This window comes from Oncorhynchus gorbuscha, linkage group LG08, assembly GCF_021184085.1.
Source record: "Oncorhynchus gorbuscha isolate QuinsamMale2020 ecotype Even-year linkage group LG08, OgorEven_v1.0, whole genome shotgun sequence".
Lineage (NCBI taxonomy): Eukaryota > Metazoa > Chordata > Actinopteri > Salmoniformes > Salmonidae > Oncorhynchus > Oncorhynchus gorbuscha.
In genome coordinates this window covers 76,782,929-76,802,832 of record NC_060180.1, presented here as the reverse complement: position 1 = coordinate 76,802,832, position 19,904 = coordinate 76,782,929, and the positions used below count along the sequence as shown (strand labels likewise).

Sequence of the window (19,904 nt, the reverse complement as noted above, 5' to 3'; positions counted from 1 at the left end):
CCGCCCCTCCAACCACTAGGCTACATGCCGACCCTCCAACCACTAGGCTACCCGCCGCCCCTCCAACCACTAGGCTACCTGCCGCCCTCCAACCACTAGGCTACCTGCCGCCCCTCCAACCACTAGGCTACCCGCCGCCCCTCCAACCACTAGGCTACCCGCCGCCCCTCCAACCACTAGGCTACCTGCCGCCCCTCCAACCACTAGGCTACCCGCCGCCCCCTCTAACCATTAGGCTACCTGCCGCCCCTCTAACCACGGGTACAACACAGTGTGTGAAGACTTACCTTTCTGCTGTAGTCTCCCTCCAGCAGGCTTGCCCCCAGTGAGAGCTGATAACTCTGCTTCTAGATCAGCATCATCCACGGTCGGATCATCCATGTCCTGCGTCATCTCCTCTGGGTTGAAGTCCACAAACAAACCCATCTGGAACCAAGGAAGGTGAATGGTGATATAGGATAACTAGTGTGTGTGTGTGAGAGAGAGAGAGAGAGGTTAGCCAGCCAGCCTCCTCGTTGTCATTGTACGTTGTGACACACACACAGGTGATGTGTCCCTCTCACCTGTTTGGCTGCAGCTGCGCCCTGGCCCTTCGGCAAAGGAGCCCTCTTCTTCTTCCCGAACATACCGATAGTTGTAAAACACCCCTAACCGGAGGAATTAAACCGTCCCAAGAGATCTGGGGCAAAACAGAAGACGACAGACTAACGTTAGCTAGATAGCCAGCTAGTGATGTTGCTACGCTAAACGTCAGCTAGTTAACACTACTAACCAGCGTTAGTAAGTTCAACTTAAAGTTGCTAACTTAAAGCAGGTGCAGCAGGTCATGTGAGTTAACGTAGCTAAAAAATAATAATAATATTGAAACGGCAGAGGCTAGTAGTGAACTAGTTAGTGAAGTTACCACTATATATTTTTTGCTAAAATAGCTAACATTACACAGATAGTGGATTTGCGGCAACCATTTCGTGACAAGCATAAACCGCCTCCCTTGAGGTAGCTAACGCTACTTCGGTGTTTTTTAAGCCAGCTAGCAAACCATTAACATTCGCTAGTAGCAAAACTATCTGTGGGTAGTTAGTTAGTTAGCTAACGACGCTTATAGTACGACCATTGTCTTTTACCTACTCATTCACCACGAATGCAACGTCTTTTCCTTCACGGATAAACGTGAAATCTCCAGCCAGCGACCAGTTGACGGTTATTTACTCTCAGACTGACAACCAACTTCTTCTGCTCCTTCTCCTTCTTCTTCTTCTTCTTCGTGTGAATTTCCCCGGCGGACTGAATGCTGTGTTGTATATTGCTGCCCATCGCAGGTCAGAGTGCAGATTGCACATTTTGTTAAAAAAACAAACATAATAATAAATTTAAAAAAAAATATATATATATATATTTTTAAAATGAGGGATTTTTTTTATTGTACCTCCGTCTAACACTGCACCTTGCACCCCCCCCCTACCATTTATTTGGCCCTAAACGAGCCTACAGGAGGCCGTCAGGGTTGAACCCCTTCTCTCAACGTCCTGTAGATCTTCTGCACTGAAATTTTTCTCATCCAAATATTTATCTGCTGCTGCGACTACCACATCTATCTTCTGTGATTTCCGTTCCATCAATGCAGTGCAGTTGATTACCATGGTTATAAATGTATGAAATTCAACCTTACTCAAATTCATTTTCTCTGGATCTCTCTCTTCGGGCCTCAATGGGGGGCTCCCAATCAAATCCCTCATCCTTGAGCAATCCTCTACTTGCCTTACTGCCTCAGCATATGAAACCTTCTTCCTCACTCGAACTCTGGCAATCTCAACTTGTCTCTCTCTCTAGTACAGGGCACTTCAGACCCCCAGCTGCATTAGGCAATTCACAGTTTACACACAGTGCTTTCTCAACCCCAACTTCACACTCCCTCTGACCTCCTGCACACTTTCTACTTCCTGGGACCTCCCTTCTACATACTGTTGCTACATGTCCAAATCCTTGGCACCTAAAGCCCCGTAGCGGGTTCGGAACAAACACCCTCACCAAATAGCTAATATACCCTAGCCTGACTTTACCAGGTAGAAACTCCATGTCGAAGCTCAACAAGACAGACAGGGTATACTCCCTTTCCCCATTTCTCCCGGGTCTGTGTCTCACCAAATGGTGGGTGTCACAAACATCTTATCCACCTCTACACTCAACGATACCCCAGAGGGCATGACATAACCTATTCCCCCTCAAGAGACTGAATAGATTTGGCATGGGTCCTCAGATCCTCAAAAAGTTCTACAGCTGCACACCATCGAGAGAGATGAAAGAGAATAGACAGTACGGGACATTAAAGAGAATAGACAGTACGGTGATGCCAGAAAACATAACCACATCAACAAGATATCTTCATGATATACTGCTAGAAAAATACGCAAACATAATAATTGAATCTCTCAACCTGCTCCACTACAGCCCCATCGATGAGAATGGGGGGTGTGCTCGGTCCCCTTTTTCCTGTAGTCCACAATCATCTCCTTTGTCTTGATCACGTTGAGGGAGAGGTTGTTGTCCTGGCACCACACGGCCAGGTTTCTGACCTCCTGCCTATAGGCCGTCTCATCGTTGTCGGTGATCAGGCCTAAGTTCATCGTTGTCGGTGATCAGGCCTAAGTTTGCCCCAACTTAATGATGGTGTTGGAGTCGTGCCTGGCAGTTCAGTCATGAGTGAACGGTGAGTACAAGAGAGGACTGAGTACGCACCCCTGAGGGGCCCCTGATTTGAGGATCAGCGTGGTGGATGTGTTGTTACCTACCCTTACCACCTGGGGGCGGCCCGTCAGCAAGTCCAGGATCCAGTTGCAGAGGGAGGTGTTTAGTCCCAGGGTCTTTAGCATAGGTGTTCCTTTTGTCCAGGTGGGAAAGGGCAGTGTGGAGTGCAAGAGAGATGGCATCATCTGTGGATCTGTTGGGGTGGTATGCAAATGATTGGGTCTAACGTTCTGGGAAAATGGTGTTGATGTAAGCCATGACCAGCCTTTCAAAGCACTTCATCGCTACAGAAGTGAGTGCTACAGGTCGGTAGTCATTTAGGCAGATTACCTTAGTGTTTTTGGGCACAGGGACTATGGTGGTCTTTTTAAATCATGTTGGTATTACAGACTAGGTCAGGGAGAGGTTGAAAATATCAGTGAAGACACTTGCCAGTTGGTCAGCGCATGCTCAGAGTATACATTGTGGTAATTCGTCAGGCCCTGTGGCGAGAAATAGCTCGAGACTTCCTTAGATATCGTGCACCAGCTGTTATTTACAAAAATACATAGTTCGCCATCCCTGTTTAAAGGTCTTACTCACATCGGCTGCGGAGAGTGTGATCACACAGTCTTCTGGAACAGCTGGTGCTCTCATGTATGTTTCAGTGTTATTTGCCTCAAAGCGAGCATAGAAGTAGTTTAGCTCGTCTGGTATGCTCGTGTCACTGGGCAGCTCGCGGCCGTGCTTCTCTTTGTATTCTGCAATGGTTTGCAAGCCCTGCCACATCCGACAAGTGTTGGAGCGAACCATTGAGGAGAGAGCTGAGCATTACATAGGTCTGGTTGCAAGGCTGAAATAGCAAGGACATGCACGTTAAGAGAAGATGACACCCAGGCCTTATGACACCATACTCTATTTTTGAAAGAATACATTAACCGAGACCATACGTGCATTCATGACAGCTGAACGTGCTGTGGTCAGCAGGGTACAGGAAGAAGGATGTAGGCAAGATAACTGATGACTAACACGTAAAACATGGGCATGCAGTATATACATTATTTTTAGAACATGGAAAGAGTTCTGCCATCGTTGTAACCAAAAGCAGATACTAAGGGGGAGTAATTTTATTTGCATATGTGATGTACACAAATACTATGTATAAAAGCAAAGCCAGTGCTAAGAAGGGGCGGCTATTCCGCGGACCAGCACGGCTCTTAATAACTTGTATCAAAGTCTACATTGAATTCACAAAGTTCTTCTGAGAGTATTATATTTCTGAAACAATTCTCTACGACACGAGCGTCAGAGCCGGTGTAGTACGATTCGATCTTAGTCCTGTATTGACGCTTTGCCTGTTTGATGGTTCGTCAGGAGGGCATAGCGGGATTTCTTATCAGCTTCCTGCTCCTTGACAGCGGAATCTCTAGCCGTTAGCTCAGTGCGGATGTTGCCTGTAATCCATGGCTTCTGGTTGGGGTATGTACGTACGGTCACTGTGGGGACGACGTCATCAATGCACTTATTGATGAAGCCAGTGACTGATGTGGTGTACTCCTCAATGCCATCGGAGGAATCCTGGAACATATTCCAGTCTGTGCAAAACAGTCCTGTAGTTTAGCATCTGCTTCATCTGACCACTTTTTATTGATCTAGTCACTGGTGCTTCCTGCTTTAATTTTAGCTCGTAACCAGGAATCAGGAGGATAGAATTAAGGTCAGATTTGCCAAATGGTGAGTGAGGGAGAGCTTTGTACACATCTCTATGTGGAGTAAAGGTGGTCTAGAATTCCTTTTCCTCTGGTTGCACATTTAACATGCTGAAAGAAATTTGGTAAAATGGATTTAAGTTTCCCTGCATTAAAGTCCCCGGCCACTAGGAGCACTGCCTCTGGATGAGCGTTTTCTTGTTTGCTTGTGGCGGAATACAGCTCATTCAATGCTGTCTTAGTGCCAGCCTCTGAATGTGGTGGTATGTAAACAGCTACAAATAATACAGCTGAAAACTCTCTAGGTAGATAGTGTGGTCTACAGCTTATCATGAGATACTCTACCTCAGGCGAGGAATAGCTCATATTCCACCGTTCCTGGTCTTACCATATGCCACTGTTCTACCGGTTCTACCGGATAACCATATATGTGTTGATAGTGTTGTCGTTCTGCCACGTCTCCGTGAAGCATAAGATATTACAGTTTTGAATGTCATGTTGGTAGTTTTATATTCTGCGTAGGTCATCTATTTTATTTTCCAAAGATTGCATGTTTCCTAGCAGAATGGAAGGAAGTGGGGGTTTATTCGATCACCTAAGAATTCTCAGAACGCAGCCCGCCCTCCAGCCCCTTTTTCTCTGCCTACTCTTCACACAAATCACGGGGATCTGGGCCTGTTCCCGAGAAAGCAGTATATCATTCACGTCGGGCTCGTCAGACTCGTGTAAAGGAAAAAAAGGATTCCGTCAGTCCGTGGTGAGTAATCACAGTTCTGATGTCCAGAAGTTATTTTTGGTCATAAGAGATGGTAGCGACAACATTATGTACTAAATATTATTTTTTTAAATTGGTTGGGGACACATAAAAACTCCGGCGTCTTAAGACAATTCACATGACTCATAAATGGGTACAATCTAGGAATTTCAATGTTTCATATTCACTGTTTATGTATTTTATATACACAGTAATTTGATGCTAGAATTGACATTCATGTAAAGAACCACTGACAAATGAAACCTCTCTAGACAAGCATATCCATGTATGAAAACACCCATATTCATGAAAGTTTGTCTCAGGTGACGTGTCTGTCCAGAGAATGATTCACTGTTGTTCTTTGTCAATGTACTACATTTACATAGTTATTAATTCTGAAAGATTACACATTAAAAAAAATATTTAAAAAAAATCACCAACATTTTATATGACTATAAATCAAAATCATATATGGAAAATGCAAAACAATAGGTTCTTCTTCTCATACAATGACACGGAAAAGTATTCAGCAAGAAGAAAACACAGATAAGGACTTTTAATCGAATATTTTTTTCTCAAGAAATGTCCAGACCAAGCTTTGGCACTTTTTTTTAATGAACAAAACTTATATTTGATATACAGACAAATGTTACCTGACAGAAAATAAGTATGGATAACTTGAACTCATTGGCTGCTTCAGTAGTAAAATAATACTTTTATTTTTAGTCAACTCTCACCTAAATCTAGAAAAATAATAACAAACATGTATTGAAGGTAATGCTGAAATATTGTACAGTACACAGACTGGAATGATGCTAGCTAGCTACATGACAACAGTTGACATCACATACTGTGGAACCCTTTATAGTCCACGACCTATGACCAGAGCACTATAGGGAAGAGGGTACCATTTAGGACACCAGCCAGAGACTCAGGCTAACAGACTAGAATGATGCTGTGTGTACACAACACAGCCAGGAAATAGTCCCTCTTCTCTCTAGTTGGAGTATCCCTCCGCTCACGGTGCTCTGCAGGAAACAGTCCCTCTTCTCTCTAGTTGGAGTGTCCCTCCGCTCACGGTTGTCTGCAGGAAACAGTCCCTCTTCTCTCTAGTTGGAGTATCCCTCCGCTCACGGTGCTCTGCAGGAAACAGTCCCTCTTCTCTCTAGTTGGAGTATCCCTCCGCTCACGGTGCTCTGCAGTAAATTGAATTCTTCCTCGGAGTTGATTCTCAATAGGGGGAAACGGTTCTGACTGTTCTAATGCCCACCAGGGTTGGAGCCAATTCCATTTCAATTCAGGAAGTACACCGTCAATGGGTTCTCTTCTCAGTCATATGGCTACAGTGGGGTCAATGGGTACTCTTCTCAGTCATATGGCTATAGTGGGGTCAATGGGTACTCTTCTCAGTCATATGGCTACAGTGGGGTCAATGGGTACTCTTCTCAGTCATATGGCTACAGTGGGGTCAATGGGTACTCTTCTCAGTCATATGGCTACAGTGGGGTCCCATGGGTACTCTTCTCAGTCATATGGCTACAGTGGGGTCAATGGGTACTCTTCTCAGTCATATGGCTATAGTGGGGTCCCATGGGTACTCTTCTCAGTCATATGGCTACAGTGGGGTCAATGGGTACTCTTCTCAGTCATATGGCTATAGTGGGGTCAATGGGTACTCTTCTCAGTCATATGGCTATAGTGGGCTGTGCTACCGGTGGCCTCCTCCGTACTTGGTGGCCCAGTCCACCCGTCCGTGAACAGGCTGGATAGGAGGAGGTCTGGACGAGGTGATCTTCCCTCCACTGTTGCTGTTGAGGCGAGAAGATCCAGGGATCTGAGGATTCATGGACTTGGTCTTCCATCCCTCGTACTCTGTCAGATCAAAGTAGAGACGTTAGAGCAGGAAGCTCAACACAACCCAGGAGTCTCATTCTGTCTCCTCAACACAACCCAGGAGTCTCATTCTGTCTCCTCAACACAACCCAGGAGTCTCATTCTGTCTCCTCAACACAACCCAGGAGTCTCATTCTGTCTCTTCAACACAACCCAGGAGTCTCATTTTGTCTCCTCAACACAACCCAGAAGTCTCATTCGGTCTCCTCAACACAACCCAGGAGTCTCATTCTGTCTCCTCAACACAACCCAGGAGTCTCATTTTGTCTCCTCAACACAACCCAGGAGTCTCATTCTGTCTCCTCAACACAACAAGTCTCATTCTGTCTCCTCAACACAACCCAGGAGTCTCATTCTGTCTCCTCAACACAACCCAGGAGTCTCATTCTGTCTCCTCAACACAACCCAGGAGTCTCATTCTGTCTCCTCAACACAACCCAGGAGTCTCATTCTGTCTCCTCAACACAACCCAGGAGTCTCATTCTGTCTCCTCAACACAACCCAGGAGTCTCATTCTGTCTCCTCAACACAACCCAGGAGTCTCATTCTGTCTCCTCACACAACCCAGGAGTCTCATTCTGTCTCCTCAACACAACCCAGGAGTCTCATTCTGTCTCCTCAACACAACCCAGGAGTTTCATTTAGGTCAACTAGGAAAAGAGTTCAGAAAGACAGAGCAAGTTAAGGAAACAAAGACATGGAAGATAGAGTAGATGTTTTTATTATTGAATACTGTAAATAAATGGCACTTAAACCATCATGTCTGTCTGTCTGGTCTGGTCTGGTCTGTCTGGTCTGTCTGGTCTGGTGTTGTCTGGTCTGTCTGGTCTGTCTGGTCTGGTCTGTTGAGATGAGACTTACTAGCAGAGTTGCCTCCTACGGTTGCTAGGTGATGGGTCCTGTGTCCAGCTGATCCCATCTCCTTCTGAAACGATGACGTGTAACTGCTACTGCTGGCAGGGTTGTAGGTGTTACTCAGGAAGTTATCTGGAAATAAATAACACTTTAACTCTGCTACATCAATAAACCAAACAGCACCAATATTACAGCTATTCCTATATGTCTCAAATCAGAGACTAGCTATTCACTAAATAGTCTATGAGATTACTATTCATTAATCTATATAATCTACATGAGATTACTATTCATTAATCTATATAATCTACATGAGATTACTATTCATTAATCTATATAATCTACATGAGATTACTATTCATTAATCTAAATAGTCTATGGAGATTACTATTCATTAATCTAAATAGTCTATGGAGATTACTATTCATTAATCTATATAATCTACATGAGATTACTATTCATTAATCTAAATAGTCTATGGAGATTACTATTCATTAATCTATATAATCTACATGAGATTACTATTCATTAATCTATATAATCTACATGAGATTACTATTCATTAATCTATATAATCTACATGAGATTACTATTCATTAATCTATATAATCTACATGAGATTACTATTCATTAATCTATATAGTCTATGAGATTACTATTCATTAATCTAAATAGTCTATGGAGATTACTATTCATTAATCTATATAATCTACATGAGATTACTATTCATTAATCTATATAATCTACATGAGATTACTATTCATTAATCTAAATAGTCTATGGAGATTACTATTCATTAATCTATATAATTTACATGAGATTACTATTCATTAATCTATATAATCTACATGAGATTACTATTCATTAATCTAAATAGTCTATGGAGATTACTATTCATTAATCTAAATAGTCTATGGAGATTACTATTCATTAATCTATATAATCTACATGAGATTACTATTCATTAATCTATATAATTTACATGAGATTACTATTCATTAATCTATATAATCTACATGAGATTACTATTCATTAATCTAAATAGTCTATGGAGATTACTATTCATTAATCTATATAATCTACATGAGATTACTATTCATTAATCTATATAATCTACATGAGATTACTATTCATTAATCTATATAATCTACATGAGATTACTATTCATTAATCTATATAATCTACATGAGATTACTATTCATTAATCTAAATAGTCTATGAGATTACTATTCATTAATCTAAATAGTCTATGGAGATTACTATTCATTAATCTAAATAGTCTATGGAGATTACTATTCATTAATCTATATAATTTACATGAGATTACTATTCATTAATCTATATAATCTACATGAGATTACTATTCATTAATCTAAATAGTCTATGGAGATTACTATTCATTAATCTATATAATCTACATGAGATTACTATTCATTAATCTATATAATCTACATGAGATTACTATTCATTAATCTAAATAGTCTATGAGATTACTATTCACTAATCTATATAGTCTACATTAAACTACTCTTCACTAATCGACAAGCAGAACTAAAATCTCACGTAAACTATGTCTGTCCATGAAATATGAACTATTCACTAAATAGTCTATATGACAATACTAGGTTCATTAAAAGGTTCTACAGCTGCACCATCGAGAGCATCCTGACTGGTTCCATCACTGCCTGGTATGGCAACTGCTCGACCTCCGACCGCAAGGCGCTACAGAGAGTAGTACGTGTGCTCCAGTACATCACCGGGGCCAAGCTTCCTGACATCCAGGACCTCTATACCAGGCAGTGTCAGAGGAAGGCCCTACAAATTGTCAAAGACTCCAGCCACCCTAGTCATAGACTGTTCTCTCTGCTACCCGCACGGCAGTCGGTACCAGAGCGTCAAGTCTAGGTCCAAGCGGCTTCTACCTCCAAGCCATAAGATTCCTGAACATCTCATCAAATGGCTACCCAGACTATTTGCATTGCCCCCCCCTGCCCTCTTTCACACCACTGCTACTATTATCTATGCATAGTCACTTATATAGTAACTCTACCTACATGTACATATTACCTCAGCTAACCGGTGCCCCCGCACATTGACTATGTACCGGTACCCCCTGTATATATCTCCTACTGCTGTCTAATGACAGACATTTGATCTCCTACTGCTGACAGACATTTGATCTCCTACTGCTAACAGACATGTGATCTCCTACTGCTAACAGACATGTGATCTCCTACTGCTAACAGACATTTGATCTCCTACTGCTAACAGACATTTGATCTCCTACTGCTATCTGATGACAGACATTTGATCTCCTACTGCTATCTAATGACAGACATTTGATCTCCTACTGCTAACAGACATGTGATCTCCTACTCCTACTGCTAACAGACATTTGATCTCCTACTGCTAACAGACATTTGATCTCCTACTGCTAACAGACATGTGATCTCCTACTGCTAACAGACATTTGATCTCCTACTGCTAACAGACATTTGATCTCCTACTGCTAACAGACATTTGATCTCCTACTGCTAACAGACATGTGATCTCCTACTGCTAACAGACATTTGATCTCCTACTGCTAACAGACATTTGATCTCCTACTGCTAACAGACATTTGATCTCCTACTGCTAACAGACATTTGATCTCCTACTGCTAACAGACATTTGATCTCCTACTGCTAACAGACATTTGATCTCCTACTGCTAACAGACATTTGATCTCCTACTGCTAACAGACATTTGATCTCCTACTGCTAACAGACATGTGATCTCCTACTGCTAACAGACATTTGATCTCCTACTGCTAACAGACATTTGATCTCCTACTGCTAACAGACATTTGATCTCCTACTGCTATCTGATGACAGACATTTGATCTCCTACTGCTATCTGCTAACAGACATTTGATCTCCTACTGCTATCTGCTAACAGACATTTGATCTCCTACTGCTATCAGACATTTGATCTCCTACTGCTATCTCCTACTGCTAACAGACATGTGATCTCCTACTGCTATCAGACATTTGATCTCCTACTGCTAACAGACATTTGATCTCCTACTGCTAACAGACATTTGATCTCCTACTGCTAACAGACACGTGATCTCCTACTGCTAACAGACATTTGATCTCCTACTGCTAACAGACATGTGATCTCCTACTGCTAACAGACATGTGATCTCCTACTGCTAACAGACATGTGATCTCCTACTGCTATCTAATGACAGACATTTGATCTCCTACTGCTAACAGACATTTGATCTCCTACTGCTATCTGATGACAGACATTTGATCTCCTACTGCTAACAGACATGTGATCTCCTACTGCTAACAGACATTTGATCTCCTACTGCTAACAGACATGTGATCTCCTACTGCTAACAGACATTTGATCTCCTACTGCTAACAGACATTTGATCTCCTACTGCTATCTGATGACAGACATTTGATCTCCCTACTGGAGTGAAGGATTTTATACTTTCTCCTGATGTCATGAATAAAGGACTGGTGTAATTTTCCTGATTTTTGACCAGTTCTTCTCTCTGGCCTCCACTGATTTAGTCACCCTAATTCTGGCCATCCTTTAAGGGTAAAATACCCAATCACTTTTGAAAGGATTACGATAGAGACATTGGTCAGAAGAAGTGTTTTTAACACCTTGTCAAGTGTAACTATATGCTGTACACCTATAGTATATTTTGTAAACTCCTCGCTGTACAATGAATGTCCCTACTGGGACAATAAAGATGGACATGAATGGGATTTGACTGTACTGTATTTGTGTAATAAAGGAATAATCAGTGATGTGAATTATTCTAACCTTTAGAAAGTGGAAGTCCTGTTCCCTGTGCCATGGTTAAAGAGGAGTTGGCCCACACACTCCTTCCAGGCTGCTGCTGAAAGCTGCTCTTGTTGGTCATAGGGTTCACGCCTGAAACAGACCGAGGGAGAGAGGACAGAGAGAGATGACAGAGAGAGAAACGAGGACAGAGAGAGAGAACAGAGAGAGAGGACAGAGAGAGAGAGAACAGAGAGAGAGAACAGAGAGAGAGAACAGAGAGAGAGAGGAGAGAGAGAGAGAGAGAGAGAACAGAGAGAGGACAGAGACAGAGAGAGGACAGAGAGAGGACAGAGAGAGGACAGAGAGAGAGAGAGAGAACAGAGAGAGGACAGAGAGAGAGAGAGAGAGAGAGAGAGAGAGGACAGAGAGAGAGAACAGAGAGAGGACAGAGAGAGAGAGAGAGAGAGGACAGAGAGAGGACAGAGAGAGTGAAAGGACAGAGAGAGGACAGAGAGAGTGAGAGGACAGAGAGAGGACAGAGAGAGTGAGAGGACAGAGATTTGGTTGAGCACAGGACAGGTAACAGATGTATCTACAGTGCATTCAGAAAGTATTCAGACCCCTTGACTTCTTCCACATTTTGTTACGTTACAGCCTTATTCTAAAATGTATTAAATAAAAAAAATTCTCAATCTACATACAATAACCCATAATGATGAAGTGAAAACAGGTTTTGACATTTTTGCAACGTATAAAAAAAATATAATTCAGACCCTTTGCTATGAGACTCTAAATTGAGGTCAGGTGCATCCTGTTTCCATTGATCATCTTTGAGCAGTTTCTAAAACTTGATTGGAGTCCAGCTGTGGTAAATTCAATTGATTGGAAATTATTTACCACTAATGCTCTTGTGGTTGAATGGAAGCATGTCCCTGCAGCAATGTTCCAACATCTGAGGTGGAAAGCCTTCCCAGAAGAGTGGAGGCTGTTATAGCAGCACAATGTTCCAACATCTAGTGGATAGCCTTCCCAGAAGAGTGGAAGCTATTATAGCAGCAATGTTCCATCATCTAGAGGAAAGCCTTCCCAGAAGAGTGGAGGCTGTTATAGCAAACAATGTTCCAACATCTAGTGGAAAGTCTTCCCAGAAGAGTGGAGGCTGGTCACTCACTGCGCTGTGCTGTTATAGCAGCAATGTTCCAACATCTAGTGGAAAGCCTTCCCAGAAGAGTGGAGGCTGTTATAGCAGCAATGTTCCATCATCTAGAGGAAAGCCTTCCAGTAAGAAGAGAGAGGCTGTTTATAGCAACAATGTTCCAACATCTAGTGGAAAGTCTTCCCAGAAGAGTGGAGGCTGTTATAGCAGCAATGTTCCAACATCTAGTGGAAAGCCTTCCCAGAAGAGTGGAGGTTGTTATAGCAGCAATGTTCAACATCTAGTGGAAAGCCTTCCCAGAAGAGTGGAGGTTGTTATAGCAGCAATGTTCCATCATCTAGTGGAAAGCCTTCCCAGAAGAGTGGAGGTTGTTATAGCAGCAAAGGTGGACCATCTAGCCATATTAATGCCCATGATTTTTGAATATTTATTTATTTTATTTAACCTTTATTTCACTAGGGAAGCCAGTTAAGAACACAGGGAGGTATATGGACCCTACCGGGTTCAGTACCACAGGACTTTACCAGGGAGGTCCAGGTTTCAGTACCACAGGACTTTACCAGGGAGGTATATGGAAGCTACCGGGTTCAGTACCACAGGACTTTACCAGGGAGGTATATGGACCCTACCGGTTTCAGTACCACAGGACTTTACCAGGGAGGTATATGGACCCTGGCTGGGTTTCAGTACCACAGGACTTTACCAGGGAGGTATATGGACCCTACCTGGTTCAGTACCACAGGACTTTACCAGGGAGGTATATGGACCCTACCGGGTTCAGTACCACAGGACTTTACCAGGGAGGTATATGGACCCTACCGGGTTCAGTACCACAGGACTTTACCAGGGAGGTATATGGACCCTACCGGGTTCAGTACCACAGGACTTTACCAGGGAGGTCCAGGTTTCAGTACCACAGGACTTTACCAGGGAGGTATATGGACCCTACCGGGTTCAGTACCACAGGACTTTACCAGGGAGGTCCAGGTTTCAGTACCACAGGACTTTACCAGGGAGGTCCAGGTTTCAGTACCACAGGACTTTACCAGGGAGGTATCTGGACTGGTGCAGATAGTGCTGCTTCACTGATGACGTGTTGTACTTGGGCTCTGCAGACCTACACACAATCAAACAATACATGAATCAATATAAAACCGCATGTGGAAATACTGTATAAGTGGGTGTAATTTTCTAAGACAAGAATGTATCATGTCTAGGAACTAGGAGTTTTCCTAACCACACTATGAAAAACAGCGTATTTAACTATTCTGTTGCTGGGAATCTTATTGAGACCAAGGTCTCATCTGCAGCTATGTTTGTCCTGACCGTGTAACCTGCCTAGAAAAAGCTTGACCTAGTCCCTAGCCAAGCATGACGAGGGGAAGAAGCAGAAGGCCCTAGTCAGGCGTGACGAGGGGAAGAAGCAGAAGGCCCTAGTCCAATAGCCAAGCATGACGAGGGGAAGAAGCAGAAGGCCCTAGCCAGGCGGACGAGGGGAAGAAGCAGAAGGCCCTAGTCCCTAGCCAGGCATGACGAGGGGAAGAAGCAGAAGGACCTAGCCCCTAGCCAGGCATGACGAGGGGAAGAAGCAGAAGGCCCTAGTCCCTAGCCAGGCATGACGAGGGGAAGAAGCAGAAGGCCCTAGCCAGGCATGACGAGGGGAAGAAGCAGAGGGCCTTAGTCCCTAGCCAAGCATGACGAGGGGAAGAAGCAGAAGGCCCTACTCCCTAGCCAGGCATGACGAGAGGAAGAAGCAGAAGGCCCTAGTCCCTAGCCAAGCATGACGAGGGGAAGAAGCAGAAGGCCCTACTCCCTAGCCAGGCATGACGAGAGGAAGAAGCAGAAGGCCCTAGTCCCTATCCAGGCATGACGAGGGGAAGAAGCAGAAGGCCCTAGTCCCTAGCCAGGCATGACGGGGGGAAGAAGCAGAAGGCCCTAGCCAAGCATGACGAGGGGAAGAAGCAGAAGGCCCTAGTCCCTAGCCAGGCATGATGAGGGGAAGAAGCAGAAGGCCCTAGCCAGGCATGACGAGAGGAAGAAGCAGAAGGCCCTAGTCCTTAGCCAGGCATGACGAGGGGAAGAAGCAGAAGGCCCTAGTCCCTAGCCAGGCATGATGAGGGGAAGAAGCAGAAGGCCCTAGTCCTTAGCCAGGCATGACGAGGGGAAGAAGCAGAAGGCCCTAGTCCTTAGCCAGGCATGACGAGGGGAAGAAGCAGAAGGCCCTAGCCAGGCATGACGAGGGGAAGAAGCAGAAGGCCCTAGCCAGGCATGACGAGAGGAAGAAGCAGAAGGCCCTAGTCCTTAGCCAGGCATGACGAGGGGAAGAAGCAGAAGAACCTAGTCCCTAGCCAGGCATGACGAGGGGAAGAAGCAGAAGGCCCTAGTCCCTAACCAGGCATGACGAGGGGAAGAAGCAGAAGGCCCTAGTCCCTAACCAGGCATGACGAGGGGAAGAAGCAGAAGGCCCTAGTCCCTAACCAGGCATGACGAGGGGAAGAAGCAGAAGGCCCTAGTCCCTAACCAGGCATGACGAGGGGAAGAAGCAGAAGAACCTACCGGTAGTTGTCGTTGTCCTGGTGTTTGTCCCTGAGAGATGCGATGCTGGGTTTCTTGGAGAGGGAGATGCCCAGGTCAGAGTCATCCCAGGTGTCTGCTGCCTTCACTGACGCCTCTCCCCACCGCCTCCTACTGCTCCTGAACCCTGACGTGGTGTTCTCACACCCTGCTGGAGTGGCTTTCTGTTGGACAAGTTCCACATCAAATATTACATGATAATGATGTCATGTGGGGCGGCAGCGTAGCCTAGTGGTTAGAGTGTAGAGGTGGCAGCGTAGCCTAGTGGTTAGAGTGTAGAGGTGGCAGCGTAGCCTAGTGGTTAGGGTGTAGAGGCGGCAGGGTAGCCTAGTGGTTAGAGTGTAGAGGCGGCAGGGTAGCCTAGTGGTTAGAGTGTAGAGGCGGCAGGGTAGCCTAGTGGTTAGAGTGTAGAGGCGGCAGGGTAGCCTAGTGGTTAGAGTGTAGAGGCGGCAGGGTAGCCTAGTGGTTAGAGTGTAGAGGAGGCAGGGTAGCCTAGTGGTTAGAGTGTAGAGGAGGCAGCGTAGCCTAGTGGTTAGAGTGTAGAGGCGGCAGGGTAGCCTAGTGGTTAGAGTGTAGAGGCGGCAGGGTAGCCTAGTGGTTAGAGTGTAGAGGCGGCAGGGTAGCCTAGTGGTTAGTGTGTAAAGGTGGCAGGGTAGCCTAGTGGTTAGAGTGTAGAGGCGGCAGGGTGGCCTAGTGGTTAGAGCGTTGGACTAGTAACCGGAAGGTCGCGAGTTCAAACCCCCAAGCTGACAAGGTACAAATCTGTCGTTCTGCCCCTGAACAGGCAGTTAACCCACTGTTCCCAGGCCGTCATTGAAAATAAGAATATGTTCTTAACTGACTTGCCTAGCTAAATAAAGGTTACATTTTTTAAATTATTATTATTTTTAAATGTGTTGTAGAAGACTCCAAATGAAATACCGTAACCATGTTTAAGAGTTCCGGTTCCGGTTGGAGCGAGTGGTCGCATCTGCACTTCGCTCCCGCGGGTAGTATAACTTTTAGTATAACTTTTTCATTATATCACAACGGTTTGATTTGTCTAATCTTAGCAATTTCTTCTCAGCTAGCTACATAGCCGTCTTTGTATCAAAGATAATTGCGTAATTATCGTATTTCGCCGTCCTAACGTAGTCTTCACTAGCCAGCTAGCTAACGTCCACTGATTAGCTGCACTGGAGAAACTATTACACTCAACTGAACGACTTGATTAGTGTAGTGTTAGCTAGCTACATAGCTGTCTTTGCTGTCTTCGTATCATCGTATCCAAGATAATTGTGTTGTTTAGGTTTAGAGTGTGTAGTCTTAGAGTGATTATCTTAATTTACCGAGGTTAGCTAGCCAGCTATTTGTGGTCCTTAACGTAGGTGACTCTGCTAGTAGCCAACGCTAGCCAACGCTAGCCAACGTCTTCTGTATAGAACTCAACTAGCCCGGTCGCATTCACAGGTAGTATCACATTTTCACTTCATTTCATTACAGTACAACGGTTTGATTTGTTTGATCGTAGCTAGCTACTTAGCTAGCTACATAGCCGTCTTTGTATCAAAGATAATTGTGTAGTCTAGAGCGATTTTCTAGGTTCGCTAGCCAGCTATTGTCGTTCTTTTAAATTATTATTAAACAAACTGCTGCTAGCCAGACCCCAAATAGCAACACTGCAGAAACTATTACACTCAAGAGACTTGATTAGTGTAGTGTCAACAACGCACCCACTGCCAGCTGGCCTACTTCAGCAGTACTGTATCATTTTAATCATTTTAGTCAATAAGATTCTTGCTTAGCTTAACTTTCTGAACATTCGACAACGTGTAGTCCACTTGTCATTCCAATCTCCTTTGCATTAGCGTAGCCTCTTCTGTAGCCTGTCAACTATGTGTCTGTTTATCCCTGTTCTCTCCTCTCTGCACAGACCATACAAACGCTCCTCACCGCGTGGCCGCGGCCACCCTACTCTGGTGGTCCCAGCGCGCACGACCCACGTGGAGTTCCAGGTCTCCGGAGCCTCTGGAACTGCCAATCTGCGGTCAACAAGGCAGAGTTCATCTCAGCCTATGCCTCCCTCCAGTCCTCGACTTCTTGGCACTGACGGAAACATGGATCACCACAGACAACACTGCTACTCCTACTGCTCTCTCTTCGTCCGCCCACGTGTTCTCGCACACCCCGAGAGCGTCTGGTCAGCGGGGTGGTGGCACCGGGATCCTCATCTCTCCCAAGTGGTCATTCTCTCTTTCTCCCCTTACCCATCTGTCTATCGCCTCCTTTGAATTCCATGCTGTCACAGTTACTAGCCCTTTCAAGCTTAACATCCTTATCATTTATCGCCCTCCAGGTTCCCTCGGAGAGTTCACCAATGAGCTTGATGCCTTGATAAGCTCCTTTCCTGAGGACGGCTCACCTCTCACAGTTCTGGGCGACTTTAACCTCCCCACGTCTACCTTTGACTCTTTCCTCTCTGCCTCCTTCTTTCCACTCCTCTCCTCTTTTGACCTCACCCTCTCACCTTCCCCCTACTCACAAGGCAGGCAATACGCTCGACCTCATCTTTACTAGATGCTGTTCTTCCACTAACCTCATTGCAACTCCCCTCCAAGTCTCCGACCACTGCCTTGTATCCTTTTCCCTCTCGCTCTCATCCAACACCTCCCACACTGCCCCTACTCGGATGGTATCGCGCCGTCCCAACCTTCGCTCTCTCTCCCCGCTACTCTCTCCTCTTCCATCCTATCATCTCTTCCCTCCGCTCAAACCTTCTCCCACCTATCTCCTGATTCTGCCTCCTCAACCCTCCTCTCTTCCCTCTCTGCATCCCTTGACTCTCTATGTCCCCTATCCTCCAGGCCGGCTCGGTCCTCCCCTCCCGCTCCGTGGCTCGATGACTCATTGCGAGCTCACAGAACAGGGCTCCGGGCAGCCGAGCGGAAATGGAGGAAAACTCGCCTCCCTGCGGACCTGGCATCCTTTCTCCCTCCCTCTCTACATTTTCCTCCTCTGTCTCTGCTGCTAAAGCCACTTTCTACCACGCTAAATTCCAAGCATCTGCCTCTAACCCTAGGAAGCTCTTTGCCACCTTCTCCTCCCTCCTGAATCCTCCTCCCCCTCCCCCTCCTCCCTCTCTGCAGATGACTTCGTCAACCATTTTGAAAAGAAGGTCGACGACATCCGATCCTCGTTTGCTAAGTCAAACGACACCGCTGGTTCTGCTCACACTGCCCTACCCTGTGCTCTGACCTCTTTCTCCCCTCTCTCTCCAGATGAAATCTCGCGTCTTGTGATGGCCGGCCGCCCAACAACCTGCCCGCTTGACCCTATCCCCTCCTCTCTTCTCCAGACCATTTCCGGAGACCTTCTCCCTTACCTCACCTCGCTCATCAACTCATCCCTGACCGCTGGCTACGTCCCTTCCGTCTTCAAGAGAGCGAGAGTTGCACCCCTTCTGAAAAAACCTACACTCGATCCCTCCAATGTCAACAATTACAGACCAGTATCCCTTCTTTCTTTTCTCTCCAAAACTCTTGAACGTGCCGTCCTTGGCCAGCTCTCCCGCTATCTCTCTCTGAATGACCTTCTTGATCCAAATCAGTCAGGTTTCAAGACTAGTCATTCAACTGAGACTGCTCTCCTCTGTATCACGGAGGCGCTCCGCACTGCTAAAGCTAACTCTCTCTCCTCTGCTCTCATCCTTCTAGATCTATCGGCTGCCTTCGATACTGTGAACCATCAGATCCTCCTCTCCACCCTCTCCGAGTTGGGCATCTCCGGCGCGGCCCACGCTTGGATTGCGTCCTACCTGACAGGTCGCTCCTACCAGGTGGCGTGGCGAGAATCTGTCTCCTCACCACGCGCTCTCACCACTGGTGTCCCCCAGGGCTCTGTTCTTGGCCCTCTCCTATTCTCGCTATACACCAAGTCACTTGGCTCTGTCATAACCTCACATGGTCTCTCCTATCATTGCTATGCAGACGACACACAATTAATCTTCTCCTTTCCCCCTTCTGATGACCAGGTGGCGAATCGCATCTCTGCATGTCTGGCAGACATATCAGTGTGGATGACGGATCACCACCTCAAGCTGAACCTCGGCAAGACGGAGCTGCTCTTCCTCCCGGGGAAGGACTGCCCGTTCCATGATCTCGCCATCACGGTTGACAACTCCATTGTGTCCTCCTCCCAGAGCGCCAAGAACCTTGGCGTGATCCTGGACAACACCCTGTAGTTCTCAACCAACATCAAGGCGGTGGCCTGTTCCTGTAGGTTCATGCTCTACAACATCCGCAGAGTACGTCCCTGCCTCACACAGGAAGCGGCGCAGGTCCTAATCCAGGCACTTGTCATCTCCCGTCTGGATTACTGCAACTCGCTGTTGGCTGGGCTCCCTGCCTGTGCCATTAAACCCCTTCAACTCATCCAGAACGCCGCAGCCCGTCTGGTGTTCAACCTTCCCAAGTTC

General features: G+C 45.7%; 2 protein-coding genes across 4 annotated transcripts in view; both read right to left on the bottom strand.

Annotated features, from left to right (window-relative positions):
- The window catches only part of cc2d1b (coiled-coil and C2 domain containing 1B), a 28,249-nt gene extending 26,959 nt beyond the window's left edge, over positions 1–1,290 (bottom strand). For 2 of the 3 annotated variants that reach the window (XM_046360598.1, XM_046360600.1), the window contains exons 1-3: positions 1,125–1,283; positions 564–679; positions 288–426 (exon numbers count right to left, since the gene is read on the bottom strand). In XM_046360598.1, coding sequence (XP_046216554.1) covers positions 288–426; positions 564–626 — 202 coding nt within the window. In that variant the 5' untranslated portion in view covers positions 627–679; positions 1,125–1,283. Of the gene's footprint in view, positions 1–287; positions 427–563; positions 680–1,124 lie in introns of all 3 variants that reach the window. The other variant, XM_046360599.1, reaches the window with a different exon arrangement.
- A 4,489-nt stretch (positions 1,291–5,779) lies between these two features.
- LOC124040702 (serine/threonine-protein kinase MAK-like) overlaps positions 5,780–19,904 on the bottom strand; it is a 44,493-nt gene continuing 30,368 nt past the window's right edge. The window contains exons 10-14 of the mRNA XM_046357777.1: positions 15,434–15,615; positions 13,924–13,994; positions 11,761–11,871; positions 7,942–8,067; positions 5,780–7,059 (exon numbers count right to left, since the gene is read on the bottom strand). Of these exons, the coding sequence (XP_046213733.1) occupies positions 6,896–7,059; positions 7,942–8,067; positions 11,761–11,871; positions 13,924–13,994; positions 15,434–15,615 (654 nt within the window). The 3' untranslated portion in view covers positions 5,780–6,895. The remainder of the gene's footprint in view (positions 7,060–7,941; positions 8,068–11,760; positions 11,872–13,923; positions 13,995–15,433; positions 15,616–19,904) is intronic.